The sequence below is a fragment of the Cololabis saira genome, chromosome 15 (assembly GCF_033807715.1).
Source record: "Cololabis saira isolate AMF1-May2022 chromosome 15, fColSai1.1, whole genome shotgun sequence".
In the NCBI taxonomy this organism is placed as follows: Eukaryota; Metazoa; Chordata; class Actinopteri; order Beloniformes; family Belonidae; genus Cololabis; species Cololabis saira.
This window is the reverse complement of record NC_084601.1, coordinates 23,615,424-23,639,515: the sequence shown is the minus strand read 5'-3', so window position 1 is coordinate 23,639,515 and position 24,092 is coordinate 23,615,424. Positions and strand designations below refer to the sequence as shown.

The 24,092-nt window shown below is 43.6% G+C and overlaps 1 protein-coding gene across 2 annotated transcripts; it reads right to left on the bottom strand.

The window, feature by feature from the left end:
- Positions 1-1,010: 1,010 nt before the first annotated feature.
- Positions 1,011-23,761, bottom strand: msto1 (misato mitochondrial distribution and morphology regulator 1). 2 transcript variants are annotated; one of them, XM_061742015.1, is made up of 15 exons: positions 23,596-23,761; positions 18,623-18,752; positions 18,469-18,538; positions 18,317-18,392; positions 10,928-10,985; positions 10,663-10,834; positions 9,742-9,856; positions 8,851-8,985; positions 8,614-8,766; positions 7,170-7,301; positions 6,905-7,089; positions 4,658-4,762; positions 4,468-4,574; positions 3,049-3,332; positions 1,011-1,307 (listed from the first exon to the last, which is right to left on the bottom strand). In XM_061742015.1, the coding sequence occupies exons 1-14, from the start codon at positions 23,677-23,679 to the stop codon at positions 3,076-3,078; spliced, it is 1,779 nt and encodes a 592-aa protein (XP_061597999.1). In that variant the 5' UTR covers positions 23,680-23,761; the 3' UTR covers positions 1,011-1,307; positions 3,049-3,075. The 2 variants fall into 2 exon arrangements, with proteins under 2 accessions (XP_061597999.1, XP_061598000.1); XM_061742016.1 differs by having other exon boundaries at positions 3,054-3,332.
- Positions 23,762-24,092: the final 331 nt, after the last annotated feature.

Genomic DNA, 24,092 nt, shown 5'->3' with positions numbered 1-24,092 from the left:
ATTTGACCTGAAACAAGATACTCAAACAAAGCCCTTAAGAGATCAAATGAACAAAACCTACTAAAATAACACAAATTTCAAACTAACAGCTCAAATAGTTTAATAAAGAACCCAGACTAACCTCAAACAGGAAACAAGGGGGCGAGTTCAACACGAGGGGTAAGACAACCTATTTAAATATAACCCAACACCAGAAAGACTAAGTTAATAAACTACACGAAGCCAAAGTATATATCTACTCGGCTCCTTTTTGTTTTTGTTGCTGTTAATTCAGGCCTGTGGTCCGTCCTGCGGGTGGACTCACCTCTGACCCCAGCCCAAAAAAGGTTGAATACAAATATCTAAATGTTTGCACCAACAAGTAGAAGTAAAGTACTTCAACTACGTTGAAACAAATAAAGTAAAGATGAAGACGTTGGTGCGCAGGATTACCGACTTCAGCTGTGGGCTGCAGGTGACGGCTGTTGTAAAGTAGACCCTGGTGGTCAGTGGAGGAACTGCAGGTCTGATCCAGACCCTGGTGGTCAGTGGAGGAACTGCAGGTCTGATCCAGACCCTGGTGGTCAGTGGAGGAACTGCAGGTCTGGATCCAGACCCTGGTGGTCAGTAGAGGAACTGTTCCGTCAGCCCTTGGGTTCGCAGAGAGATTGAAAGTTCAGCTTCAGCTTTAAAACTACCGTCTTTGCCGTGGTCCGGGTGACGTGTCGGCCGTTTCTTCTCTGTAAACCTGTTTTCTGCAGAACTGTGGTGGAAACACGAGCAACAAACTCATCCCAAGTTATTTTTTTATTAAAAGCAATTGTGGTTTGCAGGAAATGAAAGTGCAGCAGGAAGCAGCGGCGTAGTCAGAGCTGCACCACCTCCAACCGTCATCACCTGTCCACCAGGGAGACGTGTCTCCATGTCAATACAGTCCTTTTATTAAGGGCACGTTATGTAAAAAATACATTTAGGTACATGTAAACAGTCTTCAGGGGGAACTAACAGTTATATGACGCTACATCCTCATGTGGACGTTTCTTTCCTCTGGCTGGTTACTGCAGGAGCTCCCCGGAGTGGCGGTGGGACGGATCCCTCAGCCCGAGTCTGGGTTCAGGGTTGAGGAGCACTTCCTGGCCGGAGGGTCCTGAGGCGTGAGCGCGTGTCCGGGGGGTCTCACGCCACACGTCACACCTGAAACGCTGCACTTTTCTTTTACAACCTTGAGCAGCTTTAAGCTGTGCTGGAGGTGGAGGTGGAGGCAGCTTCTCCTCCCTCCCGTTCCAGGTCGCCGCCCGCCGTCCCCCAGGACGCCGCGCCCTCTTCACCTGGAAACAGGCATTGTGGCATAGAATTGTCAAATTGGTTTAATTCACTGTACGAATTGTTACAGATTACTTTTGTAATGCTGTATGTGACACCCGGTCTTTGTACGTTTTGACCGTACAGAAACGTAATTCTTGCCATTGTAAGAATGTGATGTACCTGCTGTACTCTACTGCCCTTACTTTTTAACAACTTGTGCTTTTTATTATTTTTTACCTCCTTTCTTATCATTTTATTTCATTTTATTTGTTATTTACTGTTTAAGTGAGTGCGTTTACATGGGAAGTTTAATTCTTCTTTAATTCAGAATTAAAATTAAATCCGATTTAAAATTAGTAAAAATTACCATGTAAACACCTAATTCCGAATGAAAATGGCCATTCGGAATTAGACTTAATTCCGAAGTAAGTGGCTGGTTTATTCCGATTTTAAATCCCAATAGAATAATTCCACGATCATGTATACACTCATTCCGCTTTAAATTAATTCCGGTCTTTCTGCGCTGCTCGTTCCCTCGCCCGTCTGTCGACATGACGCTTATATTCCGCGCTGGGCTTGTTTTCGAAACAAACGATGCATCCGAAATGCCATACTAAACAGTATATACTAAAAAGTATACTTAAGTTCGGCACACTTTTGAGTAAATATCAGTAGTATGCATTAATTCGGACGTACTATTAAGAGCGCACACGGCACTTCCTGCCGTTGGGAGGAAGTGACGTGTAACAGCAGCAGCACCGCTCTGCTCTTTCCCGTTTATCCTGGCCGAGACAAGATGACATTATATAATATTATTATATACGAATATTATAATAATATTATACTTATGACATATACGTATCACTTAGCAACCAAACACCGCTGCATTGCATTGTGGGAAGTTTCTGCTTAGCTAGTGTCCATTAATCCACACTAATACATTTCTCTGGAATGAGTATGGATAGAGCATAGTATTGAGTATGTACTAATGTTTCGGACACGCTAAAAATCTCACATACTGTTTTTGCAAACTCATTAGGGTGGAAGTATGCGATTTTGGACGCAGCTTAGGACTTCAAGATGGCGGCACGCAGTAAACGGTGGTCAAGAGCAGAGACGAATTATTTAATAAATAGCTTGGAGAACCTGAAAATAATTAAAAGAACAGATGGCAGGAAACAAAAAAAAATTGTGAGCTTTTCAAAGTTGTAGTGGCTAAGCGGGTAAGTTTGTTTTTCTTCCAGTAGACGTAACTTCCGGTCCCCCCCCTATCCAATCAGAACATTCCCAACCCCCAGACCTTAAGCGGAATTGGATAAAGCCGATCAAACGTGTTTTCCATGTAAACCTCAATTCGGAATTACTATTTCCATGTAAACTCAAAGGAAAATAGTTTAATTTGGAATTATTTAATTCGGAATAATTAATTCCGAATTAAAAAACATCATGTAACCGTGGCCACTGTGGCATAGAATTGTGAAATTGGTTTAATTCACCTTACGAATTGTTACAGATTACTTTTGTAATACTGTATTTGACCCGGTCTTTGTACGTTTTGACCGTATAGAAACGTAATTCTTGCCATTGTAAGAATGAGATGTACCTGCTGTACTCTACTGCCCTTACTTTTTAACAATTTGTGCTTTTTATTATTTTTTTACCTCCTTTCTTATCATTTTATTTCATTTTATTTGTTATTTACTGTCTAATTGTAAAGCACTTAGAATGACCTTGTGTTGAATTGTGCTATACAGATAAACCTGCCTTGCCTTCACCCGGCCCTCCAGGCCCTCAGTCGTCGTCCTCCTCGGAGGAGGAGCGCGTGGCACCGTGGCCGTCGTCCCGGTAACAGCGGGCCAGCACCCGCAGCTGCTCCAGGGCCTCCTGGTAGTCGACCATCTCCAGCCCCTGGGAGAGGAAGCTGGGGGCCACGCGGCGGATGTCCAGGCTGCTCACGGTGCGGTGCATCTCTGAGAGCCAGGGGTCCAGGGCGGGGCCCGACTGCAGCGAGGTCAGGACGGGCACCGAGGACACGGGCGGAGCCGCCGCTGCAGGGAGGAGGCGGTTAGGACCTTCCTGGTTCACAGTTAAACTAAGCTACAACATCCTGATGGTTTTTAGAAACATCATATTCAACCAGACACCTGAATATTTTTCCAACCAATTACTAAATACTACAGACTAGAGTATTAGGGCCATGCAGGAGAAAATATTTGAGAGTGGAGGATTTTTTTTTTTATTGTGCACTTCGGGGAAAAAGTTGAAATGTCGAGATTAATGTTGAAATACAATTTTAAGAATAAAGTCGAAATTTCGCCTTTTTTTCTCATTTCAACTTTATTCACAAAATTTTTACTTTTTTCTCAACATTTTGACTTTTTTCTCGAAATTGTACTTCAACATTAATCTTGACATTTCAACTTTTTTCTCGACATTTCGACTTTTTTCTCGAAGTGCATAATGAAAAAAAAAATCTTCCTCCTCTAAAATATTACTTTTATTTTTCTCCTGCCTGGCCCTAATACTCTTCCGTAAGAGACAGACATAACCATGCCACCAGAAATGTCAGCTCTGGATAGCTGATGCCTCCAACTCCGAGAACTAATCTACTCAAACACTCAGTTATCTATCGTTCAATAATGTCCTGGAACTCTTTACCTACTCATATCTCGTTCACAAAACAAATTAACGTTTAAAAATCGACTTAGCGCTCACCTAATGCTGCAGACCATATGACTGGGAATTTATTATTATTGATATTGAAATTAGTAGAATTATTATAATGATAGCAGTGACTGAAAATGTATTATTAATGTATGGTTTTATTAGTGCATTAGTATAATTATAGTGTTATTAATATATTATGATATGTATGTGTTATTGCTGTTTTTATTATAAGTGTAGTTATGCTAGGAATGTATGTATGTATGTATGTATGTATGTATGTATGTATGTATGTATGTATGTATGTATGTATGTATGTATGTATGTATGTATGTATGTATGTATGTATGTATGTATGTATATGTCTTAGATGTTATCATTTATGTAATATTTTATGTACTTTATGGACCCCAGGAAGATTAGTGGTCGCCAAGGCGACAGCTAATGGGGATCCATCCAATAAAGAATAAACAATGTGCAACGACTGTCGGGGGCGTGAGCAGACGGGAGGAGACTCACCGCTGAGCGCCGGCGGCTGCAGGAAGCCCCGCGGTCCCAGCTCCGGGCTGAAGATCTGAGGGAAGGGCGGGGTCAGCCTGCTGGGGCTGGACACGAGCTGCAGAGCCCTGGGGGACACCGGGACACCGTGAGCAGTCACATGACCGGCAGCAGGCGGTTACATACGTCAGGGGGCCGGCCGGAGACTCACAGGGGGGCGGAGGGGTAGAAGGAGGAGATGTAGGCGGCCAGGACGTCCTCGCCGCTGTGCAGGCTGTGCAGAGGAGTGGGCGGCTTCATCCCCGGAGACACGCGGCTAACGGGACAGAGTTACAACACAAGCAGCACTTTAAGAACGCTCCGAGTCCAGGGTTTGCGTGTTAGCGTCAGTTTCACAGAAATAAAGCAGCAGAACATCACAGGAGTCGACTAAACCGTCTGCAGGAACTACACAACCTCTTAAACTTCAAACAGGCTAAACAAGTTTGTGAACCCCTTACAGCTAACTGGATCCTGTCAAGATGTTCTAATGGTGCTTTTCCACTAGAACCTACTCGGCTCTACTCATCTTAACTTGGCCAAGTTTCTTTTCCATAACAATTCAGCACCTGGAGCAGAAGTAGGAGGTTGTAGTGAAGCTGCTGTGACGTATTTGATTGTGTGATCTAAACTAAGAAGACAACAACACTAAAGAGTTAGAACCTGGAGGAGATGATATTTGTGCTGCTGGGTCTGTGGCTTGTGTTCGATATGAAGTTAAAAAATGAGAGTGAGAGAAGTTTCAAGCGGCAATGCTTTTTTTTTTTGTTAAGTTTGTCTCGGCGCTGCTGAAAAGTCAGCTGGAGCTGCGAGCAGCTATGAAGTGACAGAGTTCCTGGTGGATCTTGTCGTTCCTTATCGCCCGTCTAGATCCCTTTTTAATTCTCTCCTCAGCCACCAGGTTTATGAACATCTGCACCTCAGAGTTGGATCATGAAACAGACTTTTGCTGCCATTGCTGGTCGAATAAAATGAACAAGAAGCCGCCGTCAGAGTCGCTCTTTCTCTGATTTCCTCATCCTGACTCAGACGTCTGACTCCAACCCCCCGACCAATCGGTGGCCTGTAGTGTGATGATGTCAGATGTAGCCGACTCAGCTGCTTAGAACCTCGGCAGAATAGTTACAGAAAAGTATCTACTCAGAACGTTAGACCCCTAGTGGGAAATCACCAAAACCGAGGCGAGTCGGGTCAGGCTGAGTAGGTTCTAGTGGAAAAGCGCCATAAGATATGATGTGTTCCTCTGCTTTCATCAGGTTCCTCTTAAAGAGAGTGAGATGTCTCCATGCAACCCAGCTGATAAACATCCACCATCAGGGTCTCTGGGTCCGAGCTGCTGGGTGATCTGGACCAGTTCTGGACCAGTTCTGGACCAGTTCTGAACCAGTGACCTCTCCAGACCAGATCCTGTCACATTCCCAGGATGCCTGGTGTGAACGTCTCTCTGGAGATCAGACCACAGCGTCTCTGCGGGGTTGGGTCCGAACCCTGGACTGGTCCAGGCGGTGGATCTTATGTCACTTAGCTTCAGCTGGTGGACAGACACCTGACAGGACCTTGAAGGGGTCCAAGTAAGACCACATCCTGGTCCTCCCTCTCCCGTGCTTCACCACTGAGATGATAGTTTCATCTTGGTAAGATGTGTCCTCTTAACTCCAGATGTGCTGATGGGTATTCCTGAACATTTAAAATTCTAGGGGGTTCACATACTTTGTCTGCCTGTATGTATAAATAAAGTTACAGTAATCCCTGGCTATACCGCGCTTCACCTTTCACGTCTCGCTGCTTCACGGATTTTCATTGTGCATCGTGTTCTGCATTCTGATTGGCTAAACAGTCTCCCCGCTTCTTCACTTCCTGTGTCAATAACGTTGGTTGCTTAGCAACAAGCTGAGAACGGCCAATGAGCTTCAGCAGCAGCTCAAGAACGGGACCCTTTGATGAATCGTTCATTACAGTTCTCAGATATAATCCATGGTGGCATGTCGGTTTATAAGAATATTTTTGCCCAGAAGAAAAAAAGAGCGAGAAAAACGACCCATAACTATGTTCTTCTCCGAAAAAAAACACACCTGCACTGCGGGCTTTAGAAGAAAAAGACGCTACAGAGTCAGGATGCAGCGGCATCAGAAGAGCAGGGAAATACACGCCAGACACTATTTGTCCTACTGTACTTATTGTATTTTTTTTCATAATCATTTATCATTTTCTCCTGTTCAAATCCAATTAATCGGGTCGCGGTGGGGCGGTGCTGATCTCCGCAATTTGAACCCTTGTATAATAATTAAAAAAAAGAAAAAAAAGGTTGCTACTTCATGGATATCACTGATCACGGGTTCTTTTTGGAACGAAACCCCATGAAAAACCAGGGATTACTGTATTGCTGTTATCAATGAGATTATGTCGCATCGTGTCTGACCTGACGAGTTTCTGGCCTTCGAAGCCCATCAGTGTGGCCCACTGTGCGTAACATCGGCCGTCCCCCAGTTCAGAGCAAGCGGAGAGAGGTTTCCATGGCAATGCGTCAGCACAGGCGTTGAGCGAGTCCGGCAGGGAGGAGCCGTGCATCATGGGAAACGGGACGGCTCCGTAAGCAGCCACTACCTGAGATAGAGAAACGGGGTTACCAGCGGGTCGGGGACCTTCAGCAGATGGGGGGGTAGTGGGGTCGGGGTGGGGGTCACCTTCCTCCCTGAGCCGGTCAGAGAGTCCGCCACCTGCCACATGGGGGTGCTGCTGCTCCTCAGCCGGTACGGCGTGGTGAGGGCGTCCAGGGCCAACGCCAGGACGGAGCTGGAGTGGTACCACACCGACGGCTGCAACGGGAACACACACACACACACAGTCGAGAAAAGTGACTGGTTAAGTTTCTCCTTTCTCTGTTCTTCATTCTCTCTGTCTGTTCTCTCTTTTCCTGCTCTGTCCAGCTGGTCTTCAGCAGGATGTTCCCCCTTATGATCCAGGTCCTGGTCCAGGTTTCTTCCTCCTAAAGGGGAGTTTTTACCTGCCACTGTTTATGTTATGTGTATCTAATTTAAGCGTACTCTTAAAGTAAATACTTACCTGCTGTACTCTACTGCCCTTATTTTTAACAACTTGTGATTTTTATTATTTTACCTCTTTTCTTCTCATTTTATTTAATTTTATTTGTTATTTACTGTTTAATTGTGTCTTGCTGCTTTTAATGTTGATGTAAAGCACTTTGAATTAGCTTGTGTTGAATTGTGCTATACAAATAAACTTGCCTTGCCTTATGTTTATGTACTAATTGCTCGGGGGTCATGTTCTGGTCTCTGGAAAGATCCTAAAGACTGTTCTGTTGTAATAGATGCTATATAAATAACACTGAATTGAATTGAATTATGTTCCCAAAAAATGGAAAAGGGCATCTCCTTCCATTTGGGACCGCAGGACCAAATTAAATCTTATTGTGTGGGTTTACATGACCCAGGAATTCCTGCTAACGTTAGCTTTTATTAGCTGTGACGGTCGTCTCCATCAATGATCCGTCAGCCGGGACAGCTATGTGCTGTTCTCCAACACCTGCAGCTCCGTTAGGACTCCAGACACACATGGATTATGTGGCTTCACTTAATCTGTCTGGAAAAATGTTATTCTTTAACTAATTCTTTAACTTTTTGAATTAAAGTTCTGAAACGACAATAAAGCAAAACAACAATCCAGACGAGCTTCTGCAGGGACGAGTTTTACCAGACGAGTTTTACTCATCCTTTTTTTTTTTTTTTTTTTTTTTTTTTAATCTGTATTTGGGTGATTTTCCAGACGTTTCTGAGAAACACGTAATCTACATCAGTATCTCCGCTGTATTTACAGTAAATCCATTTTTAAGAGGAAACTTAAATTCTATTTAAGACAGTAATTTCATCTGTTTGGTGTGTTTGTTTTAGATGACGGGTTTGTCTACTATCTTTTGTATGTATTGTTTTGGCTTTTATGTTTTGATTTTTGTTTTGTGTGCTTTTTAATTGTGATTGTACTGTATGTGCAGCGGACCCCAGGAGGACTAGCTGGCTGCTATGGTACCAGCTAACGGGGATCCTTAATTAATAAATCAATCCCAAGAAGCTGAAGTCAGAAACACCACGACGGTGCGACAGCAGGACTCACATCGTAGGAGAGGTGGGGGAACAGCGGGGGGGAGGTGGGCCGCCGGCCCAGCCCGCCGCGCAGGGTCAGCGGGCAGAACAGAGAGCTGTGATTGGCCATGTGGATGGTTCCCAGGGTGCAGTTCAGCAGGCGGTACAGGTCCTTCACCGGCGTCTGGGGGGGACGGAGAGAAGCCCTCGTAAAGAAACGCTGCCGTCATCGCCGTGACGATGCGGGGAAACCGGCAGGGCCACTCACCGAGTGCGGGTGACTGACGGGCGCCGCCCCCCACGTCAGGATGCCCCGCCCCCCGTACGAGTCCTGCAGCAGCTCGGTGAGCCGGGAGCCCAGGCCGGAGAAGCCGTCCGCCAGGTCACACAGCACCTGGAAACCCTGAGACGGAGAAGATGCTAGTTACTTAGTTTCAATTTATTGTCCTTTCGGAAATTCTTTTTGCATCTGTGGCAGTCAGAATACATGGTCAAAAACCAAAACAGAACAATATACAAGTAATTCAACATAGAACGATTAAGTGCAGTATAGTCCAACACTATACAATAACATAACACAATGATCCCAAAGTGCTTCACACCAAACCTACTGGATTATGAAATGAATAATGCATCTATAATTTATTTAGCAGAGCTATACTAGAGGGTATAAAAGATCTTTGTTTCTTCAAGTAAATCTGCAGCCCGTTGTTTGGTATTTTTGGAATTCCTGATGCCTCACTTGCACTAATTTCTTTACAAAAAGGATATTATATCTGAAACATCCTTACTAGCGAGATGTAATTTACTGTTGCATTGGAAATCTGCTAAATATCCTTCCATGTCCCGGTGGCTTAAAGACACCATGTTTTTCTTAAAACTGGAGAAAATTAAGTCTACGTTGAGAGGATGTACGGAGACGTTTTTTCACAAATGGCAACCCTTTATTTCTTGTTTTCCAAATGATGCCCCATGAGTGTGTGTCTGTTGTTGTTGTTGTTGTTGTTGGGGGGGGGGTTAGTTTGTTCATTCATTGTTCATTTTTCACAATTTACAAACAAAACATCAGATAACTGTCTTTCAGCAGATAAAATGTCCCAATGTAGGTGATGTAAGTGCCGGAGGTCTGGGAGAGAGAGACGGAGGAGGGAACACTCACCTGGAGATAATCACACTCCTCCACAAAGAAGTGCAGCCGGTCCTCCAGCTCCTCCAGCAGCGCCCCCTGCAGGAGGGTTTCCCCCTGGCCGAAGGCCTCCAGGCGGTGGGCCTCCCTGGAGACAAGCAGACCATTGACCCCAGCCCTCCTCTGCTCACTCACACTTTAAAGCAACATTAAAGCTCACACCAGCCGTCTGGACGGAAACTAGGCCTGTGTTGAAAATATCGATTTTCTGATTCTAAATCGATTCTCATATTAATTCCTAAAAATCGATTCATATGTCTAAAGATCGATTTTTTTTTTTCATCATTACAACTTTTGGTATTTATTTGTTTATGCCCAAAAAAGGAATGTTTTGCTGGACATGAGCATAACTAGTGCCATGTTTTTGCCTTTAAATATGTTTAAAGGTATGAAAACATATTTTCAGTTATAATTGCATACATTGTCTATATTTCTTTGCTTTATATACTGTCTTGGGGTTACATTTGCATAAAATGCTAAAAACAAATTTTCATAAATGGGACAAAATAAAACCGATTTCATCCGTCTCTGTTTCCTCCCTGGATCTGTTTGATAATTCTGATCCACACAATGTTTCTGAAAGCAGTTCTATCAGCATTCTGGGAGCTGATTTGTCCTTACAGCATCATTAGCTGCCAATACTTGCTGTTGAATCTCAATATAATACTAGTGTTAATATGTTGCAGAACTATACAGTCATATACTGTAATTCATGCAACAGCTGAAAAAACAGTTTTAATAACACTAACCCAAATCAATATCAGAATCGGATCGAATCAAAGCGTGATATCGATTCTGAATCTTAAGAAGTGGAATGGGATTGGTTCTTGACATTTGAATCGATCCCCAGCCCTAAGGGGACCGGGTCACGTTCAGGCGGTGTGGCGTCTTTACCCGTCGTGGTTGTACTGGTGGATGACGGAGATGGTCCGAGGGTGCAGGTGGATCCTCAGGAAGTCGGACCAGACCTTCACGCTGCCCTCCAGCCGGTAGCCCTTCTGGAGCCGCTGCAGACGGCTGTTCACCGTGTCCACCGCGTCCACCGCGTCCACGCTCAGCTGGCCCGCTGCGGGAGCAAAGCCCAGCTGCTTTCAGAGCTCTTACACGTAACCTCAGATCTCACGTGCACATCAGAGCAGTCTGATCAGCGCTTTCTTACCTGGTTCATGAGGACGGGAGCTGCAGGAGAAATCTGCCTCCGCGAGGATCCCCCCTTTCTGGAGACAAAGAGACATCAGAACTGAAAAGGAGCCATTTTCTGAATTTTTCCAAAAGCTGGTAGCTTTTTCTACTGGTCATGTGACGATACCGATAATTAAATATATAATGCAATATCGTAGACAAATAAAAACCAGACTAAAATGTAGATTACAAAATAAAGACTTTGCTAAAATGAGACAAAATGTTCTAACAAAGATCCTTAATCTCCATGTTTTCAGTAGTTTCCTCTGGTTTAGTTCTGCTGCTGGTGACCTCACATCCTCAATCCCAGTCGCTGCAGCGGGGAATCAGATCCAGAAGATGCAGCTGCAGGTTAGAGGCTGAATTATGGTTTTGCGTTAAATCAACGCAGAGCCTACGCTGTAGGGTACGCGGCTACACGGGAGTCTCTCCGTAGCCTACGCCGTAGCCTGACGTGCACCTCCCAAAAAATGTAACTTGGCTACAGCGTAGGCTACGGAGGGCCTCCCGCGTAGCCTCGTACCCTACAGCGTAGGTTTAACGCAGAACCATAATTCAGCCTTTAGAGGCTGATGCCATTAACGCAGAGCTCTAGGTCCACGACAATTAAAAACAAAGTTACACAGAGAAACGCGGGGATCTGCTCTGGGGCTGGAGAAGAAGAAGAAACAATCTTTGGATACACTTTCCTACAAAGACGTGGAAAAGAAACCGAATGTCTCGTCGAAAAAGAAAAAGATGGGGAGAAACACGGAAAAATAAATATGTTGTAAACTCAAATTAAAGCGTCTTCTGTATCTGGAATGAATGTATTCTTGAATCTATAAGGTAACAATAATATAATAATAAGATAACCTTGTTGGAATTGTGAAATGGGTTTGGCTAAATACGATCATTGACTAAAAACTAGACTAAAATGGTCCTGGACAATTCTGACTAAAATAAGACTAAAATGCTCAGACTTTTAGTCGACTGAAATTTTTTTTTTTTTTTTTTTTTTTTTTTAAACTTTGTTTATTAAGATTTTCAGGTTTTTATAAAGACAAGTACAAAAAACAAAGACAAAAAAACAAGATTGTGGTCAACCACTAGGTGGAGGCAGAACATGCATGAACTGTAATATAAAACATGGTATGTACGATAAATAAAATGATACCCTCAGCAAAATGTAAAGTCAAAAATAACAACAAAACAAACAACAAAGAAAGAGACAAGAAAAGGAAAATAAAAACAAAAACAAAACAGGTAGGCACTGACACACATGACGCATGGAGATCAGAAGAAATGAAGCATGGCGGTTTTGAAATTGGTAGACAGGATTAAACGATTATGGGACTGCAGACAACTGAATATTTTCTTTAATGTGCTTCTGGAAAGGGTTCCACAATCTGGAAAAGGTTTGAGCAGAGCCTCTCAAGGAATACTTTATTTTCTCTAGCTTCAAAAAATAGAGTAAATCCCTTATCCAGTGATTAAAGGTGGGTGGGTGTGCCTCCTTCCATTTAAATAAAATTAATCGTCTAGCGAGCAGAGTAGCGAAAGCAACGCAGTCAGCCTCTGCCTTTGAAAGAACGATTGTGTCAGGGGGAACGCCGAAGATGGCTATGGATGGGCACGGAGAAATTAATTTCTTAAGGCAATCAGAAATTGTTCTAAAAATGAGAGACCAAAATTCTTCAAGTTCAACACATGACCAGAACATGTGCGCATGAGTGGCAGGCATTAACTCGCAGCGATTGCAAGTTGAACTCACATCTGGAAAGAATTTTGACATCTCTAGTCTAGTCCAATGGGTCCGATGTACAATTTTGCATTGCATTAAGCCATGCCTGGCGCAGATAGATGACGTATGGACTCTCTGTAAGACGGACTGCCAGAGCTCCTCTGTAAAAACCTCACCAATGTCAGATTCCCAGTCTCCTTTTAAGGAGAGATAGGAGGAGTACTGCACCTGAGAAAGCCTGCTGTATAGAGTAGACATGAGACCTCTAAGAGTCGGTGGGCGCTCTAATAGGGCATCACACGGGTTGCATGGAGGCAAAGAAGGAAACTGCGGAAGCGTTTTGCGTAGAAAGTCTCGTACTTGCAAAAAACGAAAGAAATTTGTTTTGGGCAGACTGAATTTAGAGCAGAGTTGTTCAAAAGATGAAAAAACGTCATCTAAGTAAAGATCTTGAAAGGTCTTGATACCCAAATTCTGCCACACTGTGAAAGTATTATCGGATAAGGACGGTTTAAAAGCATGGTTGGAGTGAATAGGGGATTTGAGCGAAAATGATATCCAGCCAAAGTGTCGTCGTATCTGTGTCCAGATCCTCATAGTTGATTTCACTATTTTATTCTTAGTGACTCCTATGAGGGATGTAGTGACAGAGGAGTAAACCAAGGCCGGCAAAGATGAAGGCTGACATGACAGAGATTCGAGAGTGTACCATGAAGGAGCATCAGCACCAGGGTCTTCATACAACCAATGCACAATCGGACGGATATTAGATGCCCAGTAATATGCTAAAAAGTTTGGCGCAGCCATGCCTCCTTTACATTTTGGATGCTGCAAAACAGTTTTCCTAATTCGGGGGGCTCCGCCATTCCAAATGAAAGAGGAAATAATAGCATCGAGCCTGCGGAAAAATGATTTGGGGATGAATATAGGAACACATTGAAAGAGATACGTGAATTTAGGGAGAATATTCATCCGTACTGAGTTGATACGACCTGCAGCAGAGAGAGGTAAAGACCTCCAGCATTTAAGAGTAAGTTCCGTCTGAGCTATTAGGGGAAGGAAATTAGCAGAGAGGAGCTTAGAAAACTTTTCTGTAACACAAACACCTAGATACACAAACTTATCCGTGACCCTACAGGGTAGAGAAGTGAATGGGAACTGACGCGCAGCCTCGTTAATTGGAAATAACTCGCTCTTCTGCAAATTCAGTTTATGGCCCGAAAGAGCATGAAATTGTTCTAGGATGCTAAAAACATGAGGTAGAGAGTTGGCAGGGTCTGAGATGTACAGGAGCATATCATCAGCATAAAGTGAAACTTTCTGCTCCACACCCTCCCTACGGATACCCGCAATTAGTGCGTTATGACGAAGTGCTAGAGACAGGGGTTCGATGGCAAGAGCAAAAAGCAATGGCGAAAGGGGGCATCCCTGTCTCGTGCCGCGACCTACGCAAAAGTAACTAGAAGAAGTGTTGTTGGTGCGAACTGATGCGGCTGGAGATGTGTATAATAGCCGAATCCAAGACACAAACTTTTCGCCAAAGCCAAATCTTTCAAGGGTATAAAATAAGAACCTCCATCCTACCCTATCAAAAGCCTTTTCGGCATCTAAGGAAACTAACAATTCAGGGGTAGAGGAGGTTGAAGTGTTATAAATAATGTTGAACAGCCGTCTCACATTGTAAAAAGAAAATCTACCTTTAATGAAGCCGGACTGATCTGCGGATATGATGTTCGGTAGAACTCTCTCTAAGCGGTGGGCAAGAATCTTTGCAAGGATCTTCACATCAACATTTAATAAAGAAATTGGACGATAAGAACCGCAGCAGTGAGGGTCCTTGTTCTTCTTAAGGAGTAGGGAGATTTGGGCTTCACGTAGCGTCCTGGGTAAAATGTCAGCATCAAGGGATTCATTATACATGTTAAGAAGGAGAGGCGACAGCTTTATAGAAATTTTTTTTTAAAATTCGACGGGAAAACCATCAGGCCCGGGACTTTTGCCACTTTGCATAGCTGTGATCGCATCAATCACCTCTCTCAAAGTGATTGGACTGTCAAGAGCTGCAACAGTATCAGCTGCCACTACTGGTATAGGAATTTTTTCAAAAAACTTGTGCAAATCTTCGAGACTGGGGTTTTGCTCCGAAGTGTATAGTGAAACATAAAAGTTCCGGAAGGCGTTGTTTATTTCAAGAGGATCACGGGTTATGCCAGTGCTTGTGCTAATTTCTGGGATAAGACGTGAGGCAGACGATTGTCTGAGCTGGTGAGCTAGCAGTCTGCTCGGCTTTTCACCATATTCGTAAAAGTTGTGCCTGGACCTAATAAGCATGTCTTCTGCCTCTGTAGTAGAAAGGTTATCAAACTCTGACTTAAGAAGAAGTATCTCCTTATAGAGATCAGGCGATGGAGAGCGAACATGGTCAGTCTCCAGTTCCAGAATGCGGTCAGTGAGACTAGAAAGAGTGGAAGAGCGCTTACGCTTTTCAAATGCTACACGTGAGATCAATTGCCCTCTCATGTAAGCCTTGAATGTTTCCCATAAATTGCTATGATTAGTGTCAGAGGTTGCATTCGTTTTAATGAAAAAATCTATCTGCTCAAAAATAAATTCAACATGGTCAGCATCAGAAAGAAGGCGGGAGTTTAGTCTCCAAGGTGGGCGAGAGGCAGAATTGTTCATAAACTTGATGGTCAGTAAGAGGGGTGAGTGATCCGAGATTACCCTTGCTTGATAACTGCAGTCCTGAATGATTGGTAGTAGTTTATTGTCGACCAGAAAATAGTCTATGCGGGAAAACGAATGATGAACTGGGGAGAAGAATGAATATCCGCGGGTGTTTGGGTTGAGGCGTCGCCACACATCAGACATGCCATACTCGCTCAGAAACCTGTTAATTACATTCACAACTTTAGAGTTAGTGGTCATCCTATTGGAGGAGGAGTCCAGGCTATGAAGACAGCAATTAAAATCTCCGCCTACTATGAGATGATGTGTATCGATATTAGGAAAAGAGGAGAAAAACTTGACAAAAAATTCCTCGTCATTATAGTTGGGGCCATATACGTTTTCCAGAATCAGCGGAGTATTAAATAGTGTACCCGACACAATAACATAGCGCCCATTACGATCTGCTATTATATTTGATGAAATGAAAGGAATGGAACGGTGGATGAGAATGGCAACACCACGCGCCTTACTATTAAACAGTGAATGGAAGGATTGAGAGACCCAGCGTCTGCGTATTCTATTGTGACCCGACAAGTTCAAATGAGTTTCTTGGATGAATGCAATATGTACATTCAGGCTGTCGAGATGAGAGAGAACTCTGTTGAGCTTCGTGGGTTTACCCAAACCTCTAACATTCCAGCTAGCGAACGTAATAGATTTGCCTGCAGTCCCAAAAGTCAATCCGCCACTACTCGAGGCCATGCAATTGTGGAAATGAATTAGACAGTGACAACAGTTGCGTCTGGCACTCCATGCAATCTCTCTCCAAAGGCCTACACAAAAAGACGAAAAAGATACAAAAAACACACACCCCCACCCACCAACTGCACAACTCCCAGAACATGTGCAGCTATACCCCCTAGATAACCTAGACTATGTAGACTAACCTACTACTGTCCAAAAAGGTGAAAATATATAAAACATAAAAGCAAGCTGAGGTGGATGCCAGAACATCCATTAATTAAACAGACATTTGTCGAGATTAAGTGAAACCAAAAAGAAACAGCTTGCATGTCAAGGCTCTATTTGTTTGCAGAAAATTGAGGCAAACTTTTACAGTATAAAATAAACCAATCAAGACTGATAGCCTTGCCAATATACAAGAATCAAAATTAATCGAGGGAGGGAAAAGGAGAAAAAAAAAAAAAAAAAAAAAAAAATCTGCCGAATGACAACTAAATGACCAGTGTACACACATGGATGAAAGACAAACTACTGTATAACAGCGTGTAGCAAAACTAGAAATGAAAGCCTTAATGGTACATTAACAGAGTGAATAAAAGGAGGAGAAAAAAAAAAAGAGAGAAAAAAAAAAAAAAGTTTCCTCCGTCCTCCTCACCCCCCACCCTCCCGTTCCAGAGACCTCGACAAAAAGCGTGTGGAACAGTGCAACACACACCACTCCTGCATAAAGCTGACAGCTTAAACAATATGGTATCAAAGCAGTGTAGTATTAAATAAATGAAGAAATTGCTCATTGAAAAATTAGATGAACTCTGTGCTCGGATAGACGTGGGAAAACCCTCGCAAAATCAGTTCAATATGAGTCCAAATGAGCTACATCGGCTTTACCTTCAAAGTCATTATGCGCCAGTCAGCTGTATCAGCTAAATCCCTCCATCGCCAGCCTCAGCTCCGCCAGCCGCAGCTCCGCCAGCCGCAGCTCCGCCAGCCGCAGCGCCGGGCGCGCTGGAAATCACGAAGTTGAGGGCCAGCTGAGGATCAGTGAACGGCCGCTCGGACATCCCCGGTAAAGTGATGCGGAACCGCGCGGGGTAACGGAAGCCAAAGCGGGCGCCCTGGATGTCACGGAGCCGCCTCCTCACGTCTGCGAAAGCCGCCCGTCGTTTGGCCTCACTGGCAGTGAGATCGGGGAAGATGTGAACCGGCCGCCCGTTGTGGGAGAGAGATTTCACCTGTCGGGCTTGGCGGAGGATGAGCTCACGGATGTGGAAGTAGTGAACTCTGATGACAAACGGCCTGGGCGGCTGATCGGACCTCGGTTTAGCTTGCAGTGTCCTGTGGGCTCTGTCAAGTAAAGGCTTCTCCTCCAAGTGGAGCACTTTTTGCAGGAGGCTGGAGATAAATTCAGTGGGCGATGCGCCCTCAAGCTCCTCCGGGATGCCCACCAGCCTGATGTTGTTCCTCCGAGATCTGCTCTCAAGATCCTCACCTTTAGATTGGAGGTCTCTGACATCCGACTGGAGCTTAGTCACAAATGTTTCCAGAGTTGTCACCGAGTCGCTCGTTGTCGTCGCGGATCTTTCCACCTCCTTTAAGCGGTCATCTTGTGCGTCCACGGACCTCTGCAGGGCCGCCACCGAAGAACGTAAGTCCTTTCTGACAGCAGCAATATCTGTCTGTATACCATTAACAGCCACTTCTATTTTGGAGCAAATATCGCTTTTCAGAGAAGCCAGGGCACTGGTGAACGCGCTGGCTGTCAGCATGTCTTCTCCTGGCTCCGTCTCATCACCTGAAGTGGTAGCAGCGGCCGCAGCGGTAGCATTAGCAGCAGCACTGCGAGACGACTTTGAGATAGTGGATTTGCTGGACGGAGGCTTCATGTTTTGTTCTCAAAATCCGCCAGATAAAAGTTCGGTCGTTTAAGAACACACAGGTAGCACTTAGTGTGTGTTTGAGTCTGAAGTGGTCTGTTTAAATCGAAATTAAGAAATCACCTCACGGAGCTCGCTCAAAACGCGTCTACATCCTCTCACCGCAACAGCGCCCCCTAGTCGACTGAAACTTGACAGAACTAAAAGGAGTATGAACATGACTAAAACTAATAAAAACTAAAACAATAGCTCGACCCAAAGACTAGACTAAAACTGAAACTGAAACTGAAACAGGCTGACAGAAACAACACTAGTGTGGAGTTCCCATCTCTGCTGACACGCCCTCTGTACTCACGTCCAGTTTGTCCAGATCTTCCAGGAAGGGGTTTTTGGCTGCAGGACTTTCTTTGTGCGTCACGAGGCTTCCCTCCCTGAAGAAAATCAAGACATTTCCATTTTAATATCAAATACAGCTGGAAAGCAGCCACGTTTCATGCTGTTGTTTACCAGTTGACAGCAGGGGTGTCGTTTCCAGAGTCATACAGACTTCCTTCCTGCCTCAGAGTACAAAGACTTCCTGTTGGGACAGACCACACCCTTGTTTAGGAAACATGTCAGCCAACCGGTGGACAGATTACCCGCCCGCCCGGGCCACACAGACCTTTGAGATCCATGGCGATGAGGCGCGGCGTGTACGTGACGTGTCCGCCTGGAGTCTGTCCTTCACGAAACACCACATCACTCTGGATCTCCCCTGGCGGCGACTCGGGGTCGTACGATAAAGATGCATCCTGCAAACAAAGAGAAGGCAGTGGTTCAGAAGCACAAACGGTCAAAATGCTCCAGAAGCTGCAGACAGTTTCAGTGAGTTTGGCATCATGAGGCTGTGAACGTGCTCCACGTATCTGCTAACCAGAAGCTCCCCTGAAGGTTTCATTATAAAGAGTTTCACTGCAGAAAAACAATCTTCGGATTTTTTACAGAGTGCAATTGGATTTCAGACCAGAGGGCTTCTCGGTCCCTAGTGAGATCATGGAAACCTGATTCCTGAGGTTCACCTCTGGGAGAATGGTGATCACAGCCGGCCTGACTCCTCCTGCTGTCGCCACCAGAGGTGTTCTGGCTAGGCCTGTGTTGAGAAGATCGATTTTCCAATTCTAAATCAATTCTCAATTCCTAAAAATCGATTTGTATGTCTAAAGATCGTTTTTTTTTTCCATCATTACATTACAACTTTTGGTGTTTTTTTGTTTATGTCCAAAAAAGGAATGTTTTGTTGGACACGAGCATAACTGGTGCCATGTTTTTGCCTCTAAATATGTTTAAAAGGTATGAAAACATTAGTTTTCAGTTATAATTGCATAAATTGTCTATATTTCATTACTTTATATACTGTCTTGGGGTTACATTTGCATAAAATGCTAAAAACCTAATTCTCAAAAATCAAAAAACCGAAAAAGACAGAAAATGGAAAAATAAAACCGATTTCATACGTCTCTGTTTGCTGTCCTGGATCTGTTTGATAATTCTCACCCACACGATGTTTCTGAAAGCAGTTCTATCAGCATTCTGGGAGGTGATTGGTCCTTACAGCATCATTAGCTGCCAATACTTGCTGTTGAATCTCAATATAATACTAGTAGTAATATGTTGCATAACTACACAGTCATATAATGTAATTCATGCAACAGCTGAAAAAACTGCTTTAATAACACTAACCCAAATCAATATTGGAATCGAATCGAACCAAATCTTGATAATCGATTCTGAATCAAATCGATTCTTGACATTTGAATCGATCCCTAGCCCTGCCTTATATGACAGAGTTGAATGGCCGTCTTTGACGACGCGCCGTCTCATCCACTGGTACAGTTTTATCTATAAAGCTAATCCCACATTTATGCTACTACATTTCCAGAACCCACAGCAATTACTGCTTACATTCCAATGATTTATATCTGCTAAACTTGCCAAAGGTGCATTCAGAACCAGGTATACACTGTTTTAAGTTTCTGCACCTGCTGCCTGGAACTCCCTACAGAAGACACTAAATCTGAAGGATTTCATCACTGTTGGAAACTTTAAAAGCCGTGTGAAGGATCTTGCAGCAGCTACTTTTGACACTTGTTGTTTTAATGTAAATTCTTAACCTTGTGTTTTAACCTAGCACACATTTTTATTTATCTTGTTGAGTGTTGAGTATTTTATTAATTTATTTTATTGAGTGAGTTGGTGGTGTCTGTTTTTAATTGCTGCGCTTTTAATGTTTCTCTGGCTGCTGTCTTGGCCAAGCTTCCCTTGAAAAAGAGGTCATTGTATCTCAATGGGACCGACCTGGTTAATTAAAGGTTAAATAAAAATAAAGAAAAAAATATTTCCAAATGGGAAGTCCATGCTCTGATCGGAAGCTGCGACTCGGACGTCAGGGCTGGGGCAGAGCTGACACGAGGAGAGGCATCAAACAGGCCAAGGACCCTTTCAAGAGGAAAATGGAGGGATACCTGATGGACAATAATAATAATAATAATAATAGATGTGGAGGGCATCCAGGCCCTAACCAGCTACAAGACCACCCCGTCCAACGTCCTCCAGCAGCAACAGCACACTGGCAGAGGAGCTAAATAGCTGCTGGTCCTGGCAGCGTCCCGGGGGTGAAGCATGTGAAGACCAACTGGCAGGGATCATCACCAAGCTCTTCAACCTCCCCCTGACACATGCCACCACACCCACATGTCTGAAGGCCTCCATCATCGTTCTTATTCCCAAGACACATGCGCAGCCCATACCACTGTTCTCCAACCCACCGCGAATGCAAATGCTACTAAAAAAAGATTTAAATAAACTCCAGCTGGTTCTCCAGTGTCCAGATAACACCAGTATCAACAGCATGCACTTCTGTCTACATGGTTAAAAGTTGATGACAGAATGAATGCTGCACTTCTGTTTTCAATATGGATGGTTTTACAATCCAAAACTCCATTATATCAGTACAATCAGTTAAGACACAATCTAGAGTCATTAACATACGCTACTACACAGGAAACAAAGGGCCGGTTTTCACTTCCTAAGCCAAACACTAATTTATTGAAGCATACAGTAGAATATAGATCAATGAAATCATGGAATTCTTTACCACTATATGACTAAATTAACACAGAAATCAATATTCAAAAAGCAAAATAAGAAACACCTTGAAATATCATATGTATAGGATACCATACATACACTTATACAGATACATATACATACTGGACAGGGTGAGGTGTATTTTTGATCTGATTTTCATGGCCTAGATTATGTTTTACTGTATATTGGAATGTTTCATGTATTTTTTTTTTTTTTATTTAAGATAATGATTTACATGTACGGTAAAGTTTAATGTAGGTTTGTCATGTCATTTCATTTTTAACTGTATGTTTTAAATGTATTGTTTTTTTAATGTGGACCCCAGTAGGACTAGCTGTGTTTAAGGGCATAGCTAATGGGGATCCTTACAAATAAACAAATAAACCACATCCTAAAATATGCAGATGACGCCACCATAGTTGGACTCATCTGTAAAGAGGACCAGACAGCATACAAGGAAAAAGGTAGAGAAACTGTGTATAATCCAGGTGCCATAAAGTAAAAATCCTGTCCAGCAGTTGTTCCAACCGAATATGTCTGAAGGCAATGCTACAGCAATTTCTGCTGTTTGCAACAAGGGAATTGGTTGTTTTTTGCAGAGGTGTTTAATCCAGATTCCATAAAGTAAAAACCCTGCTGTGTTTCTGGATACGCCTGTAGATTTAGAACAGGTGTTTTCACTAAGGACCTACCATTTACCTGCAGAGGAGCTGGTTTAGTGATGGTTGGAACAACTGCTGGACAGGATTTTTACTTTATGGCACCTGGATTATACACCTCTGCAAAAAACCACCTGTCACTCAACATCTAAAAGACCAAAGGACTGGTCCTGGACTCCAGGAGACGGACAGGACAGGTTCTCCCACATGGAGAACAGGTCTGGGTGTTTGGACCCAGGCTCCACGGCTGAGGACAGGGGGTCATAAACACCCCATAAACACCCCCCCCCCCCCGGCATACACATCCTGCTCCCTCACAAACCTGAGCTCCAACAGCATCTCACTCAATCCAGCTCATTTTTGATTTACAAAAAAAAGATTTGTAGAACCATCTTTGAAAGCTACAAATGTTAATGTTTATTTGTTGCTGTTCTTCTCTGATATCTATTTTAAAAAATGTATTTACAACTATATATGTAAACCTTATTGGTCCTCCTTTTCTGGTTTAGTTTTGCTATTGTTTGTTTGCTTTTTTAATTGTATCAATGTTGGGTAACTTTATTTTTTGTTTTTTTGCTATTTGAAAATGTATTTATTACAATATATTTAAATACTGGTAACCTTATTGGTTTATTTTTTCTGTTTCTTTTTCTGGTTTTGTTTGACTTAATTTAGTTTTGTTTGTCAGTGGTTGTTGTAGGTTTGCTTGTTTTTTTTTCAGCAGGGAGGAAGAGACTGGACAAGGTGGTGAGGAAAGCCGGCTCTGTCCAGGGCTGCAGTCTGGACCGGGTGGAGGTGGTGGGGGAGAGGAGGATGGTGGCTAAGCTGTCCTCCATCATGGACAATGTCTCCCACCCCCTTCATGAGACTGTCAGAGCCCTGGAGAGCTCCATCAGTGACCGGCTTCGTCACCCACGATGCATCACTGAGAGGCATCGCAGGTCCTTCCTCCCCGCTGCCATCAGACTGTACAACCAGGCCTGCTCTCAGTAGCCAGTGGACAATAATATGACAATAAGATGTGCAATAATATAAGATGTGCAATATCTGCCAATCTGCCAGTCTACCTCACAACACTCCACCTGCTTTTTCTGCACCGTTTCTTCTTTCAACCAACTGTATATACTGTTCATATTCTGTGATTATACATATTTTGTATTTTTTTATTTCTGACTTTTCAGTCTTCTTACCCCTCCCCTGCATGTGTGTGCCAAGTGTACTGCTGACAACAAAATAAGTTTCCCCACTGAGGGAGAAAATAACAGATATCTTATCTTATATTGAAAGAGTTCTGGATAGCTTATTTTGGTATGTAGGACAGGCATTAATATAAGCACTATGCTTCTGCCTGTGCCTTTTCAGTCACTATTTTGTCGATAATGCTTGTAATGTTATGTGACTGAATAAAGAATTTCAAACAAAAAAAAAAAAAAAACAAATGTGGCAAGTTTGTGCACGTTGACACGAGAATGTCCAGAATTGTAGTGTTTACACCGGTTCGTGTGTAAACACATGTTGGCATGGACCCGTGGCTCGTGTGTGGATCCAGGTGACCCTACAGTCCCGTCTCTCAGCCTGCAGGTGTAACTTTAGCAGCTGAACCCTCAGAGATGTTCCATGTTATTGTTAAAGCCTGAATTATGGTTCCGCGTTAAATCGACGCAGAGAGTACGCCGTAGGGTACGGCGTATTTATACGCGGCGATGCGCAACGTAAGGTGTGCGTCTCCGCGTACGCTACGGCGTAGGCTCTGCGTTGGTGTAACGCGGAACCATAAATCAGCCTTACTAGTCATCAGGCTGCAGCACGCAGAGCTAGTCGCAGCTAGCGGGATCTGTGTCTCTCTCACCTGCAAATTCCACCAGTGGGTTCCGATGAAGTTGGAATAATGTCCGAGCTGCAGAGTGATGACTTCCCTGCACAGGTTACTCATCTTGTCGGCGTTCAAAGTGCAGAATATGCTTTAGAAATAAAAACTTGGGACATGATGAACGGACATGATGATGATAATACCGAAAACACAACGGGAGGAGGGGCGTTTTCTTTCTATTGGCTGCGAGACGCAGTGAGGCGGAACGTGATTGGAGGAGAGCGCTGCCACTCACCGTGGTAGTTTGGTTGCACCGTGCCGTTGATTCACGTGTGGATCAGCAACTAATTTAAAAAAAAAAATACTGAAACTTGCTGTGATACAAAAATGCTTACAAACAGAATCAAACTAAGAAAAGATTAAATAAAAGTTTGAAATAATTAACAAAATGAAGATAAAATGAAGAAAAACAAATAAGTACGCCACACCCGAAACTTGAATAAAACAAACTTGATGACTTTCAAATTTTAATACAT

Excerpts from the sequence above, each read along its gene's own strand:
- msto1 (XM_061742015.1), bottom strand. The coding sequence starts at position 23,679 with ATGAGTAACCTGTGCAGGGAAGTCATCACTCTGCAGCTCGGACATTAT. Across the intron at positions 10,986-18,316 it reads AAGATCTGGACAAACTGGAC|AAAGGGGGGATCCTCGCGGA; the intron begins GTGAGTACAGAG and ends CTTTGTCTCCAG. Across the intron at positions 4,763-6,904 it reads GAAGGCCAGAAACTCGTCAG|CCGCGTGTCTCCGGGGATGA; the intron begins GTCAGACACGAT and ends CTGTCCCGTTAG.